The 16,580-nt window shown below is 39.3% G+C and overlaps 1 protein-coding gene across 1 annotated transcript in view; it reads right to left on the minus strand.

The window, feature by feature from the left end:
• Positions 1-1,314: 1,314 nt before the first annotated feature.
• The window catches only part of SGMS2 (sphingomyelin synthase 2), a 64,536-nt gene continuing 49,270 nt past the window's right edge, over positions 1,315-16,580 (minus strand). Inside the window, exons 5-6 of the mRNA XM_036764570.1 lie at positions 8,016-8,182; positions 1,315-6,183 (exon numbers count right to left, since the gene is read on the minus strand). Of these exons, the coding sequence (XP_036620465.1) occupies positions 5,980-6,183; positions 8,016-8,182 (371 nt within the window). The 3' untranslated portion in view covers positions 1,315-5,979. The remainder of the gene's footprint in view (positions 6,184-8,015; positions 8,183-16,580) is intronic.

The raw sequence follows: 16,580 nt of genomic DNA on the forward strand, positions 1-16,580 counted from the left end.
CCCCTGAAACAGCTATTTTTCCTTAGTAAAGCAGATAAAAGAACCTGTACTAGCAGCCATCCTGGGTATGCCAGTGTGGTTGCCCTTACAATAAGGAAGGGTCAGTTGAAGGAAGTAGAGATGTTTTGCCTGGAAAAGATATGGGGAAGAATAGGAAAGGGAGCATGGAAGGCAATATGATAGTCACTTCAATTGTTTATTTGAAGTGGCTATTACAGATAAAAGGGGTTAGATTTATTCTCAATGGTTCCAGAAGTCAGAACTACATGGATAGAACTGAAAAAGGGAAGATTTTGGCCTAATGTAACAAACCTGCTGCCTCTCTAACACATCATCCCCCTATTTTCCATAGTTCTGTGATCTCAGTGAATATGTGTATTTCTTTCAATAATGTAAATCCCAACTCATCATTTATGACTTCTTAGACTGTGACTTTTGTCTGTGCCCTCAGAGGGTCTACTTCATGTGCGGTCCTGTTCAGCTCTTGACGTTATATAGGGATCAATGGCACACACGAGTTGTCTGTTATAGTTATTGGTTATGTGTGTGCAAATTATAGCCCAGCTGAGTGTTAGCCCTGAGCTCTGATCACGTGTAAACTCTAAGAAAGAAACCCTGTAACATTCTAGCTTGTTTGTTAAAATTCTGGATTTCCTATAATCCAGATAATACATATACATATATATATATATATATATATATATAAATATTATATATAATCCCATCATATAAAGGGCCCATCCTCTATGTGAGTATAAGGCAAGGCAGAAGCCCTCTTTGTCATGATAATTTGTGAGGTTAACTACTGGCTGGTCCAGTTTCCTTTTCAGCCCCTTAACCAACTGTGATGCTCAGAGGCCCCATTGCAAAGCCACTAAAGATAATTCCTCAAAGGGAGCCCTCTTCAAGTATGTAACCTACAATTCAAGCCAGTCTTGCCACTGCTTTGTCCACTAATATGGTACCCTATATTACCATGACTGTATATGTCTGAAGACACATCCCCTTGGGAAGCACCTTAGTACATGCCATTGGGCCAAAGGCAATTGGATGGATTTAGAATTGGGCTGATTCAGTACTGATTCCAGGATACATCCTAGAAGCCCTTGCCCTCTTCTCTGAGGCCACTTTTCTTTCCTTTTTTGGTTATGCAAAGTCTCTGATAGCATGTTTTCAAGAGACAAAGTCATTATTTGCAAAATCAGGTAGGTAAACAGGCAACTTTCAAATCACTTTATACGGAAAGAAACACAATCACAATACTAATTTTGAAAACACCATTCATCTCTCATTGTAGTTTATTGGGTAAATACAAAGTATACCATCTCATTTAAAAAATAAAACAAATGAAAAGCAAAACCAAAGGAATTAGATGTGGTGTGCACGTTATCTATCCTCTGTAGTGTAGAAACATAAATTAGTTTAACTCACCATTAGGCACTTAAAAAAAAAGTGAAACTTTGGCATTTTAGGAGTATGTGTGTACAACATTCACACCCCTAAATTACAACTGAAATGTGTTTATACAAAAAAAATGCACAGTCATGAAAAAATGCGCTTCTAAAGAGAATGAACTATTTTTCCATCTCTTCCTTTCCCTAAAAAACCCTGAAAATGAATTCCGTTCATTAGATTGATGCTTGTGGTACTTTTGGGTAGGAAACATGAGCATCTAACATTTATATTATGATTTTTGATTAAAATGTGAGCACATTTAATAAAACTATAAGTTATATAATAGCATATAGTATATATTTATCCTTTTTTATAATGAAAAATATTTGTCAGGAAAATAACATACTCTAGAATAGACCTAAAATTGTACTTTTACAAGGCACTTAACACATTGAAACAGTACAGTACGTTTCCAAAAGAATACAGTTGGCTACCTCTTCAAATCTTTTTTATGGGCATACTGTAACATAACCATATGTTTTGCAGCATTATTCATTGCATAGGAGGTAAATTAAATAAAGTATTCCAACTTGGCAATTAGATTAACTTATGTGGAGGGTCCCTTCCTTCCTTCTGAAAACAGCATGGTTTTAATTCATTAGACACAATAAAGACCTATTTCTATTCATGATTCATTTAGAACACACAGCATTAAGTGGGTACAATAGGTCCTAATAAGCAGCAGGAAAATATCAAAGTAGGCACTTGTGCCAAACACAACTTTGATTGGGTCACTGACTTGATTTGCATTGTTTGGGGGGCATTTATGTCAATATCACTGCTTTATAAACAAAAACATCTCTTTGAGGCTAATAAGTTGTGTTAATAGCACTGAAATGGCGTTGATAAAATATCATGAAAATATCTTTCATAGGCATGTAAAGAGCAAAGCCATCAAAATATACCATCTTGTGTAAAACATGCTTGATTTAGTCATGTATTTTCAAATTTCAAGAGACTCTTCACACTTCCTTTAAAAATCCATAGCGGTAAGTGGTAAGACCAGCTTGAACCTGTAACCTTTTTCTAACTGTGCAAAACAAAACAAGTCCTCAAATATATGTCAATTCGAAAAAAAATAGTTATGAGATAAGAAGAGGAAAAAAAGAAACCAGTACAATGAGAAAGACAGTAAGCTTGCCTTGACTGTTTCAAAGCCAACAGAGGCTTTTGACTATTTCGAAGCCAATCATGAGGCTTGGTGACATTGAGTTAATGATGGTTTAAAATTTTTGAAAGTGGAATTGCATTAAAAGGTGGTTTGAATGTTTTGAAAGTAGATGACCATGCATGCTAGGAGCACACCTATCTTGCAGAAATTCCACTCAAAATGGTCCTGACCTTTCTTTCTCTAGACCAATTTAAACATGCCATCAGAATAACTTCTATCTTCTCCTCTCTGGGGCCACTGCCAGTGATGGAAGCAATTAAAGAGATTCATTTGAAAAAAAAATAAACATGAATAAAGGGTTGGAAAGATGGTTTGACTGCCTTTGGAGGGGGAAAAAAATATCTGGTTCATTAAGCAAATGACCAAAATTAGAAGATCTTGTTATATGTGATATCTCCACAAGGGGGCAGTAGAATATACACCAAGTATCTTGCCAAAGCTACCATGTGACCAATGTTCTGTGTTTCAAGATTCCCAAGATAGCCCAGTTTTACTGCAAAACACATTTTCCAAGAGGTCAAAAAACTTTTCCTCAATTTTATGATTACCGCAGGTGGAACTCAATATACTGGTGCATGAGATTTGAGGAAACATGGGTTGGCTCCACCTTCAGAGATAGTGGGAAGGTTGAAACATCTATTTTCCATATGAAATTCCATTCCAGAAGTTCCATACAGGAACTGTGTGTGAAATCTGGAAGCAGGCCTCCACTTTAAAAGTTACTTCCATCTTGATGGTGGGTTGATAGCAACAAATTGAACTGATGTGATACAGACAAATGTTGTGAGGGCAGTGCACCCAAATTTTCAATTCCAAAGATGGCATCTGGGGCTAAATTCTAAGGTTTCCTTGCTATGATTCCTTTGGGCAGAGCACCTGCCATTTTATCATCTATTGCTTCCCTAAATATCCCATATGCTTAATGTTTGAAACATTCCCTTTCCTCAGCCATTAAATTATGACAAAGGGCTTTTGAGTGGCACAATACCCAAGGGTGAGGAGGGCACAAATCCTTTGATGAACCTGAAAAGGGAATGGCAATATATTTTTACCAGTCCTTACAATAGAGTTTTTACTTGGAATTGACCCAAGATCTGCTCAAAGGAGCTACAAAGGCTCTTATTAGATAACCCCCACTCTTAAAACTGAAACTGGGTTGGTTTAGCCTAGTAATTATGTCACCTGGAAAAAGTAGGGGATCCAAACTATGATCAGGACCAAGTGTCGCATTAGATGTGTTTTCTACTTCCATTAGAGGTCCAATGGGAAAAACAATCCCCCAGTGTCCGGACAGCAGCAAAATATTTACGAGTCTTCTGGGACTGACTATCTTTTATTTGGGCAGCAGTGATTTTTAGTTCCTAGGGAGAGTAAGGATTTCTGAGCAGACTACCATGTCCCCTTAACAAATCTGTCAACAAATAAAAAATTCTTATGAAAATTTTGTGGAACCATGATTGGACGCAACTCCGTGTAGGCTACGGAGATTTTTGTCTGTTCGCTTCATTTTGAATGTGAGGTCAAACCCTTGTGTCTAAAATCCTACCAAGAATGTTTAGGTTATAATTCTTATTTAAAGTGAGCTGACTGGAGGACAGTTAGTTCCCTTTGAATTAATCTGCATTTCCCACTATAGAGAGGCAGTAACACTAAGGACATTCAGAGAATTTTAGCACCAAGGATGATGACTGCTGTGGAGTGGGGGAAATTTTGTGCTTTGTTGCAATAAACTGAAGTAATTCAAAGTTTACTTATCATATATCTATAAAGACTGACTGGTCTTGCTAATGATGAAAATTTGACTGTATTATTCCATCATCATTACAGGGAGGAAACATTTTTTCTTTCCTATTTGGTATTATTTTTCTCCCAGTGTTCATAATTAGTATTACTGCAAATTTGGTTGTTTCTTTTTGCTGGGTTTTATTGGAAATCTTTAAAAATAGCCCTCAAGCATTTGAGGAAATAAGTTCAGAGATCAGCCAAAGATACTCTAGTGTTAAATAATACAGTCTGCAAAGATTGAAAGAAAAATCCATTCTGTTTTGTATTACCTCATTAAATAAATCTACAAAACACGTAGTCACCGTGTTGATATAACAGTCACATACTCGTTCTGACTAGTTCAGCACCAAGTAATAACCATTCTCACTGGGTAAGAAGTAAGGAACTACAGTGTCTGTCTATATATATATTCTGGCTAGTGGAGTCTTTTGATAAAAGGCAAGAATACATTAAAATTGTAGGCATCTATCTTGGGTTTTCAGAAAGGACGAGGTAAATATTTAGAACAAGGATCCTTCATAATTTAATGTGACCAAAGATCTTTCGTCATTCCTGGAGTCTATACCTAGAGTCCATACACAAATAAACTTATGGTCAGGACTTGACCCCAGGCTTGAGCCCCAAGTGGCATCAGCACTGGTGCCCACAAGGGTTTTCTTAATCCATGGCATCTACCTTTTCTGTACAGGGGCAGTTCAGACACCCTAGCAGACAGAACATGGAAGCAAAATTCATGTCCAGTCCGGGGTATCCCAATATTGTTTTCTTGATGTCTATTAAATACACTTTAAAAATGCAGTATTTACACACTGGTAAAACCGTTGTGATGTTGCCAGACATGTTTGCAGTTGGAGCACATTAGCCTAGCATTGTTTTAAAAACCAAAGTCATCAGTAAAAAAAAATGTATAAAGTGGTAGGTATGTCATTCATTGGGTGCTAGCAACAATGACCATTCCAGGGTTCTAAGCTATCCTTCTCCCCCCAAATCAGTGAAAACAGCAGCAGCTTGCCCAACATTTGCCATCCCCTGAATGACAGGTATCACCCTTACAGAGGCTCCAATGAGGAGCCTTGAGAATGTTATCACCTACTTCCCGACATTAGCTTACTATTCCATTTATACTTTAGCTATATGGATAGCCTGACGATGTGTTTAAAACACCACCAAATTCTGCTGTGCTGGGTGAGAGAGAAGGGAGGATTGGGAATGCACTCGAGTTCTGAGGGGAAGGGCTTTGGAGCAGGGCAAAGGATGGAGCAGGAACAGGGATGGAAAGGATGTGTTCTTTGGCACCTCTTTTACAACCTCATTGGTAAATCACAGTCCTGGGTCTCATCCTTAATGGGTACAGATCTGCAGAAATCTTTTTTTTTCCTAGACAAATAAACACCATGTCACGGGACAATACTTTGTTTATCTTTCAAATCATTTACACAACATTTGGTCCACTTCTTCACATACCAGTCAATCCTCCTATTAAAAAAAAACAACTCCTCTACCTTTGGTTATAGCATTGAAACGTTTTGGTCTTAGAGCCTATGCCTTTTTCCCGATGATTCTTCCTTTCAAGTGGATTTTTCGTTGTCCTCTCCTGTTTTCTGAACCCGTGAGTATTTTTTGCAGGAGGATTTGAAGCAGCCAGGTGGCCAGGATAATGGCCAGGAGAAGCAGCAAGGAATTGCACCTTGTATATTTTTCTCAAAAAAATAAAAGATGGGGAACCACCATGCTCGAGATAAGAAATTAGTCTGTGATGAAACCTTCAAGCTCTGTATGTGGAGAGAAGAAAACATGATGGAGAGATTTAACAATGAATGACTAACTGAATGCAATAGACAAAACTATAGTCATCCATTAGTGAAGCCAGTCTAATGAAGAGAAAAAGTATCTTTAAAAATCTCTTTTAACCATACATCAGAAATGGGAAAAAATGAAATCTTAGAAAATAATTACTACCTTATAAAGTCAATATTCGTTTCCAGAAATAGCATTAGTATCACATTTTAATTTCACTATAATAAACAAAGAGCATTTAGCTCTCAGAGAAGCAACTTTTAATTTAGAATGTAAGCCCTTCATTTGAATGTAAACTCCTTAAGAATAAAGTATTTTGAACTCTTTGTCTTTGAATCCCCAGGGCCTAGCATAGTCTCAGCAAACAACAGGCATTTAATAAATGCATACTGATTGATTTCCATTTTCCAGTCTTATCTCTTATTCTAGTGCCCAAGCCTCTTTTTTGGGGACCAGACCTGGAAGCTGGATGCTAGAATGCCTTCTTCCAAAGGAAGTCAGCACCTTTTTTTTCTGCAATGTCTAGTCATATTAGAGAGGCTGGGTCACTGAAGGGAAGCAATTTGGTAACCCAAGTCACATAAGCATGAATGTGCTAGGGAAGAGACCAGAGCCAAGGTATTCCTTAGGCCAGCCATCTTTGGATGAGGCCACATTGACTCCCCTATTTTTTGTATCACTTGTGTCTAGTAAAGCCCTTCACATACAGTGGGTACTTCATAAATGTTTGTTGGTTTGGACTGATCTGCTAATTCTCACTTCAATATGTCTCGTTTTTCATCTCAGCACTTCTGTTCAAACATTCCCCCTTCAGCCAACTCCAACCATCATAATCTGACCCAAATGTCAAGGCTTAGCTCAAATGCCACTCTGCCTCCTTACAGTAGCATTTCCCTTTATGTTCCTACTAGACTGGGATAGCAATAGAATGCCAGGCTTGGACTCAGGAAGACCTGAGTTCAAATCTGGCCTCAGACACTTCCTAGCTGAGCAAGTAACCTCGGTTAATATGCAGGCTGGTTAACTGGCTTAATGAATTAGAAATAAAAATATATTTTCATTCTCAATTGCTATTATAGTCCTAATATACAAGCTTTGTTTCTTTGGTTCCTTGTTCTCTGAAAAAAAAATTATATGTAAGCAAATAAATCCGGTAGGTTCAGTAGGAACAGCCACAACGTGAAGAAAACCTATGAAGGTGAATACTTCTAGGAGGAAGCAAGGAAACACACATTTACTAAGTGCCTACTATGTGCCAGGCAAGGTGCAAAGCACTTTACACATATGGATCTTCACAACCCTGGGAGGTACGTGTTATTATTATCACCCCTGAGGCAGAGTGAAATCAAATTGCCCAGAGTCTTACAGCTAAGAAGTGTCTGAGGCTAGATTTGAACTCAGATCTTCCTGACTCCAGCACTCTATATCCTGTACCACCTAGCTGCCCCAAGTTTAGGGGGACTCATCCCAAGAAGTTTGGTCACCAGGAGGTGAAGCCCATGATGAAGATTTCCTAAGGATTTCAGTCTCCAACTGTGGAAGGTGTAGTACCCACACTGATGAAAATCATAGATCCTGGAAGTACTGAAGTCAGTCATATGCCCAAGTTCTTTCTTATGCCTTATTTCAAGAAGGGATGATGGACACAGAGGTTAAGGGGCTGCATCATAACTGTGTAGTGTGTCAGTGGCAAAGCCACACTCTCTAAGGCTGTGCTCCTTAAAACCACATGGAGTTAGAAGATTATTTCATTCCTCACATCGATTTGCATTTTTCCCTCTTATATCCAAGTATTTGAAGCTCTCACCTTCTCATTAGCCATGGAGTGGTACCACCAGAAGAGTCTTGTTGTGATATAATAAGCCACGATCACGTCGACAGTGTAGTGTTCATGGGCCACAAGAATACAGATGATCCCAGCGGCGCTCAACAGCCAGCATATCAAATGATACCACCAGAAGTGACGGGGAGAGTCTGAGGAGTAGAAAGATGCATGTTATTCTTCCTTCCAGAGATACACCAGTTATGACTTGCTGAAGATATCCAAAATGACTGCAGTGCCCTAAGGTGTGACTTTAACCTGGGCCCAGAAGGCCAGCAGACACTGGCTGCCCACAGTCCTCTCTTTGACACTACCTCGGTGAGCTGTAGCACCTGGGAAAGGAAGGTATGAGGCCACATCTGGGCCTTTTCAGTTCTGTTGCATCAAAAAACCCATCCTTGGTCAGTCTAATGAAGCCTATTGTCCCCTTCTCAGAATCATGTTTTTAAATGCACAAAATAAAATAAAAAGGATTAAAAGGAAATCAATTAGCTCCTGAGGTGGATCCAAGACAGCAGAGTAAAGGCAGGGACTCACCTGAGCTCTCTCCCAAACCCCTCTAAATACCTTTAAATAATGACTCTAAACAAATTCTAGAGGGTAGAATCCACAAAAAAACCAGAGTGGAACAAATTTCCAGCCCAAGATCACTTAGAAGGTCAGTAGGAAAGGTCTGTTCAGGATGAGAGAAGAGCACAGGCTATGCCAGCGCAGACTGAGCCCCAGCAAACCAGGAGCAGGCCTTTGGGTGACTAAATCAGTGGCAGCAGCAGCGGTTTCCAGACCTCAGCCCACAGATGCTAAGGGAATTGTACAATAAGTCAGAAGGAGATTTACAGGGGTCCCTTTGTTGGTACCAGGGGCAGGACTCTTGCATTGCCTATATTTGGATCTGGATCACAGTCCTGGGGCTCAGTCCCAGAACTTGCAGCCTGCGGGGGAGCAGGGACCCTGGTCACAGTTTCAGGGTTGAAAAGAGTGCTTGTGGTTGCTCACAGTACAGGAGAATAGTAAACACACCTTTCCCTAGATCATACCACCTTGGAAAAGCTAAAAATTTACAGGTCCCCCGAACTACCTCTAAAAATAGCTGCACAAAAAACCTGAAGCTTAGGACAGTGTCCCCTCCACTTGGGAAGCAGAGCGCCACTTTAGCATACAATTAAAAATCAAGAAATAGGCTAGAAAATCAGCAAACAAAAAAACCATAGACCTTAGAAAGTTGCTATGGTGACAAGGAACATCAAAACATATACTCAGAAGAAGACAACAAAATCAAAATTCCTGCATCCAAAACCTCAAAGAAAAATATGAATTGATCTGAAGCCATGGAAAAGCTCAAAAAGGATTTTAAAAATAAAGTAAGACAGGTAGAGGAAAAATTGGGAGGAGAAATGAGAATGAAGAAGAAAATCATGAAAAATGAGTCAACAGCTTGGTAAAAGAGTTACAAAAAATACTGAAGAAAATAACACCTTAAAAAGCAGACTAAGCCTAAGCCATATGGTAAAAGAGGCACAAAAATCCAATGAAGAGAAGAATGCCTTGAAAAGTAGAATTGGCCAAATGGAAAAGGAGGTTCAAAGACTCACTGAAGAAAATAATTCCTTAAATATTAGAATTGGGCAAGTGGAAGCTAATGATTTTATGAGACATCAAGAAACAATAAAAAAAAAAATCAAAAGAGTGAAAAAAATAGAAGAAAATGTAAAATATCTTATTGGAAAAACTGACCTGGAAAATAGATCCAGGAGAGACAATTTAAGAATTATTAGACTACCTGAAAGTCATGATAAAAAAAAGGGGGCTTAGACATCATCTTTCAAGAAACTATCAAGGAAAACTGTCCTGAAATTTTAGAACCAGAGGTTAAATTGGAAATTGTAAGAATCCACTGATCACCTCCTGAAAAAGATCCTAAAACGAAAACTCCCAGGAATATTATAGCCAATTTCCAGACCTTGGAGATCAAGGAGAAAATACCACAAACAGCCAGAAAGAAACACTGGAGCCACAGTCAGGATAACACAAGATTGAGCAGCTTCTACATTAAAGGATCAGAGGGCTTGGAACATGATATTCTAGAGGACAAAAGAGTTAGGATTACAACCAAGAATCACCTACGCAGCAAAACTGCATAATCCTTCAGGGGAAAAATGGTCATTAAATGAAATAGAGGACTTTCAAGCATTCCTGACCAGAGCTGAATAGAAAATTTGATTTTCAAATACAAGATGCAAAAGAAGCATACAAAGGTAAACAGGAAAGAGAAATCATAAGGGATCCAATAAGGTTAAACTGCTTATATTCCAACATGGGAAAATGATATTGGGGGATGGAGCCAAGATGGCAGCTGGAAAGCAGGGACTTAAGTGAGCTCCCACCCAGGTCCCTCCAAACACTTATAAAAAATGGATCCGAACAAATTCTAGAACTGCAGAACCCACAAAATAGCAGAGAGAAGCAGGGTTCTAGCCCAGGACAGCCTGGATGGTCACTGGATAAGGTCTTTTGCACGGGGCTGGGGAGTGGAGCACAGCAGAGCCCAGTGTAGGCCATGCAGACCAAGCAGATTGGGAGCTAGGCAGAACAGGCCCTAGCACCCTGAATCAGTGAGCTGTGGCAGTTACCAGACTTCTCAACCCACAAACACCAAAGACAACAGAGAAAGTTAGTAGGAAAAGCTTCTGGGACAGAATGAAAGGAGTTCACAGTGTGGCCACTGCCCCAGGGACAGTGGAGGTGGTACAACTACAGAACTACAGCTGCAGTTGCTTCCAGCCCCAGGCCCACCTGGTGGGAGGAATTAAGTGGCAGGTCTGAGCAGGAGTGCAGAGCCAGCTTAGATCTGAGTCCAGTTTGGGTTGGAGGTTCTTGGGGGAGGAGTAGCGCTGGTGTGGCAGAGCTTACTGTGTACCTCTGAAAACAACAGCACAGCCCCTCAAGCTTGGGACAAAGTACTCTATACTCTACAAGCAGTCATACCCCAACGAAAAACTCAAGGGTCAAGTAAGTTGGCTGGGAACATGGCCAGGCAGCAAAAACAGACTCAGATTCAGACTCAGATTTTGGAATCTTTCTTTGGTTACAAAGGAGACCAAAACATACAGCCAGAAGAAGTCAACAAAGTCAAAGAGCTTACATCAAAAGCCTCCAAGAAAAAATATGAACTGGTCTCAGGCCATGGAAGAGCTCAAAAAGGATTTGGAAAAGCAAGTTAGAGAAGTAGAGGAAAAAATTGGGAGGAGAAATGAGAGTGATGCAAGAAAAGGAAAAAAAACAAGTCAAGGACTGGCTAAAGGAGACCCCCAAAAATACTGAAGAAAATAACACCTTAAAAAATAGACTAACTCAAATGGCAAAAGAGCTCCAAAAAGCCAATGAGGTGAAGAATGCCTTGAAAGGCAGAATTAGCCAAATGGAAAAGGAGCTCCAAAAGACCACTGAAGAAAATACTACCTTAAAAATTAGATTGGAGCAAGTGGAAGCTAGTGACTTTATAAGAAATCAAGATATTATAAAACAGAACCAAAGGAATGAAAAAAGTTGGAAGACAATGGAAAATGATATTAATAACTCCTAAAAACTTTCTCATTATTAGGGCGGTTAGAAGGAGTATATACATAGACAGAAAGAAGAGATGTGAAGTGAATGAGATATTATGATTATTGGAGGAAAACAGCTTGTCCTGTAATACTAAGTACACAAAAATTTCATATATAATTTTCCCCCCAATTACCTTTCTGTGCCCCCAAATATGTAGCCTCCATAGGCCATGCTACCTTCTGCAAAACTTGGCAGTATTCTTGCTCTCCAGTCATTGACTAACTTCTCACCCTGACCACAAGAGGGTGCTAGACTAGCACGTCAGCTATAAGAAACTAAAGGGATAAGTAGGAAAATAATGAATGCCCTTGTCCCAGTCCCACATGGTCCTATTACAGAGTGAGCCAAAGAGGCAGAGCTAGAATTCACCCTGAACTCCCAATCCAGATACTAAATTGTTCCTTTCAAATTATCATTTAAACTCAAATGCTACCTAGCTACTAATTTTTACTCTTTGCCAAGAGTAGCACATGTTGTTCCCATTTAAAGATAAAAAAAATGGAGATTCAGAGAGGTTGGAGGTCTTTTTTTAAGGTCAGTAAGTGCTGGGGCCATGACATGAACCCAGCCCCCATGTCTTCTGACCCCAAGTTCAGGGCTTTTGCCCACTATGCCTTGATGCCTCTTCACTGCTGACCTTAAAAAGACCCAAACTCAAAGCGTGAGGCAGGCCACATCTACTTGCAAAAGGAAGATTTAGAGATATTTTGGCTTACTGACAATCCACAATTTCTTTTTCAAAAGGGGAGTCAAGGCCAAGTTGACAAGGAAGGAATCCTAGACGATTAATTGTTGTGTAGTCTGGAGAACGGAGGATGTAGGACTAGTTGGGTACAATATTTAATGATTTCTAATAGGAAACTACTACATAGAATCTGAGAGCAGATCCCTAAAAAGGGTTTCTTAATATAATTTACTATATTTTTGCCACTTTTATTCCCAAGAGTGTTTTGATTTTCTAAACCATTTCATTCCCATGAATAGCAAATCCCCATATTCCCAAATGGAACACTGAGGAATGGAAGATAGCTGATTTACACGAGGCAGCAACCTATAGCAGAGCTTGGATTTACATTTCAGTTTTCCTTGGCAAGTAGAGGATTATTATAGGCTATGGAATCTATGGGATCTGTACATTGGGAAAATTAGTGTTCTGATGCTGTGAAATGTTTTGCACTTACCTCTGTGCTCTATTTATTTATGAATCTGAGTCTTCACAGTATGCTACAATTATATATATGTATATATATGTATGTATGTGTATGTGTGGATATAGATATAGATATATATACACACACACATGCTATAATTCGCCCGAATCAAGAGACCCAGATTCTAATCCTGGCACCACCATCACTATCACTATTAGCTCGCATTTATATAGTGCTTTAAAGTTTACAAAGTGCTTTACAAATATTACTTCATTTGAGGTCGGTGTGATAATTTCCCTCATTTTAGAGGTGAGGAAGCCGGACAGAGATTAAGTGACAGGGTCATACATCTAGTAAGTGTCTGAGGCTGGATTTGAACTCAGGTCTTAGAAGGAAATGGCAAGCCACTCCAGTATCTTTGCCAAGAAATCCCCAAATGGGGTTACAAAGAGTCAGACAAGACAGAAGCAACTTAACAGCAACAATTTCCTAACTCTAGGCCCAGCAGTTTACCCACTGTGCTACCTAGCTGCCTAGTAGCTATGTGACCTTGGGAGACCTGGTTAACCTTTCAGGTTCCTCATCTGTAAATCGAGGGGATTAGAATAAATGATCTATAAAAAGGTTCTCAGCAGGCCTGCTTCCTTAATCAGCTTTTTCATCTATAAAATGGAGATGAAAATACTTGCATGCTGACTATTATACTACTAGGTTGTTGTAAAGATCCAAAAAGAGTGTGTATCAAGACTTGGGATATGTATAAATCTTATGAAAATGTCTATCCCCTTATGATAATAATGCTGATGTAATGCTTTATGGTCGCAAAGAAGGCACTTGCTTAGCTGCCAAGCAGGCCTGCTCCAGTAGTAATAACTAAACAAGTAAAATCTAGAATTACCAGAAAGGAAGCTAGGAGAAAGCCCGCAGAAATGAACGGAAGCAAAAAAAAATAGACATAAATGATACCTCCTTCTTTTGCTAAAAAGCATGCCTTTGAAAGGACCCAGATCCACTGCTAATTCAGAGCAGCCATACTGCATCTGGCTGAACTTGGAAGGTGATATTTGCACAGTGTATGAGTCTGTTAAGTTGACTTTTTCATATAGAGGATGCTAATTACAAAGTTAAAGATTTCCTACAAAATACAGAGGAGATGCTTAAGTGATGCTTATCACTAAGAGTGGGTGCAAAAACACACAAGCTATAATTTTGTCCTATGTGAACACCTACAAATTATGCTACAACCTCAAAGCAAAGTTTTGATTTAAAACTTCAAACTGGTGCTTGTGGTGTGGATACACACACTCACATCCCCATCTCCCGTGGCCTATATTTAAATGCTAAATGTAAAACCAACCACATAAGTTAGTAGATTACTTTGATAGAGCTGGGATCCCAACAATTTTGCGGCCTTCTTGGCCCACTGGAGAGCTCTCAAATCCACTCATGCCATGGTATCCTGGGAGACTCTTGTCCAAACTGTCCCATAAATCTTCCATAGAGTACTCACCCAACTCTTAAAGACCTTTTAAACAGGACTAGAATAAACATTGTCCTCTCTATGCTTCTCTACACAGAGAAGGAGACAGGTTGTAACTGACTGGCTATTCTCCCAGCATAACAATATTTGACTGCAAAAAAAAAGGCCTCAAAACTCTAAATTAAAGGTTCTTAACCTTTTCTATGTGTTATAGAATCCTCTAGCCCAGAGGTGGGGAACCTGCAGCCTTAAGGCCACATGTGGCCTTGAGACCGCAGGTTCCCCAGCTCTAGCCTATGATGAAGCCTATAGAATCCTTCTCAAAATCATGCTTTTCAATACATAAACTTACAAAGGACACCAATTATACTGAAATACAGTTATAAAAAAGTTCATAGATTCCAGTTTAAGAATCCCTGACCTAGGAATTAAAAACTAGGCTTCAGTGACAGTCTTAAAGTAGTGAGGGAATGGGGATTAGGACAACAAGCGGTTAACTGAGAGAACTGAGTGAACTACACTGGCTTCATCTTGTGACTTAATTCTGGAGCTAGCTCAGTTCCCTTTCTATTCGATTACAGGTTTAATCCAAATTCTGCCTTGAGAGAAAATTTTATTCAGTTTTGGGAATGCGGAGAAAACCTTATTGTGCTGTTTGCACCTAGCCCTGCATGGCTGGGAAACTGCTTCACAGAGAACCTTGACTAAGGACCTAGGTTAAGCGGACCAGAAACCCAGTCAGACCCAAAGATTGATGCAGAGTTTTCTGGATTGCATGTCTCCAGCAACCCTTGTCTTATTTGAAAACTGGCCCCATGTTAATCAGTCAGTTATTGTTTCCATGTTCCTTAGATTGTTTAGAGACACTTGGAGGAGAGGTACACCTCTTTTTCTGAATTCAGGAAATTGCACCTGTTTACCTCCACCCTTCCAACTTGGAAAGTCCCCAATCTTTCATCCAATTAGGAATCAGATTACCTAATGTATTGTTTCCTTTTAATTAATTGGCCTTATTTGAGTAATTGGTTTTAATGTATAAAAGTCTATCTCCCTCTGTATTTGGGGTCCAGGCCAAGCTGAAGTGGTCTGGTCCCAGTTTGTTGGGTAATTCATTGCTTAAGAAATCAATACACATGGAAGATCGAACCTTTGTTTCCTCAGTCATTAGTCTTTTACCTATCATAGCAGTTAAAACTGTATTCGGAGAACTATGTTCTTTCATGGAGAATTATAAAATATCTCACTGTAAATTTTCCCAATGCAGTATTTAAATTGCAAAGTCTTGGGCAACTATGAGGCAAAAAAAAAATCACTTCTTGGATCATGAAAAAAAAAAAAACACTAAGCCCTCCCATCGATTTTTTTTTAACACCATCACATTTACAGAGTGTTTTACAGTTACAAAGTGGTTGGCATATTCTATTCTTATTTGTTCTATAGCCTCTGGATTGGCCAGGTGGACTTGCTGTGGGGGCCAGCTCTCCGCTTGAGGGCATGCTTGACAATGTGCAGAAAGAGGTCTGAGCAAAGCTTTAAAGAGACTTTATTGGCTCTTGGTATTTGGGGATTACCACAACACTAAAAACTGAAGGCTCACTTTGACTAGCTTTTCAAGGGAGCTAAAAATTGTAGAGGAAGGGCACAGCAAAAATCATTGCTTCAGAAGGCTTTTTGGAGATAAGAGAAGATAGAGCAAAGAATTTAGAAATATAGCAATCCTATGAAACTGAAGAGAAGCAGCATGGGGTATAGGAAGCCCCTGAATCAGGATGACCCGGGTTCAAGTTCTGCCTTTGACATTTAGTGGCTGAATGATTCTGAACAAGTCATTTCAAGTTCTCTGAGTAGAGACTGTTCCATTGTTTTTTTAAGCTCCAGGATCTAGCATAGAGCCTGGCACATGTGTGTCTGTGCATACATACATACACACACACACACACACATACATATACACATATATACACACACACATGCACATGTATCTCAATCTCATCCTACGGATTGTCATTTTATCTGTACCTTACTTTATTTATACACACACACACACACACATACACACATATACATATGTATGTACCTACACAGGGTGTTCCTAAAGTCTGGACACATAGGCAAAAATGCATATTTTCAAGAAACGAAATGAATGAAATTTTCAACAACATTTTATTTAATTAGGATATTAACGAATAATATCTTCAATATGATTTCCATCATTTGTGAGGCAAAGGTTGATGCTCGTGAATTCAACGCGATAACTCCACATTGCCTTCAATTTCAGAACATTCAATCTTTTGAGTTCAATCAAGTATGTTA

Source organism: Trichosurus vulpecula, chromosome 6, assembly GCF_011100635.1.
Source record: "Trichosurus vulpecula isolate mTriVul1 chromosome 6, mTriVul1.pri, whole genome shotgun sequence".
NCBI classification, from domain to species: domain Eukaryota; kingdom Metazoa; phylum Chordata; class Mammalia; order Diprotodontia; family Phalangeridae; genus Trichosurus; species Trichosurus vulpecula.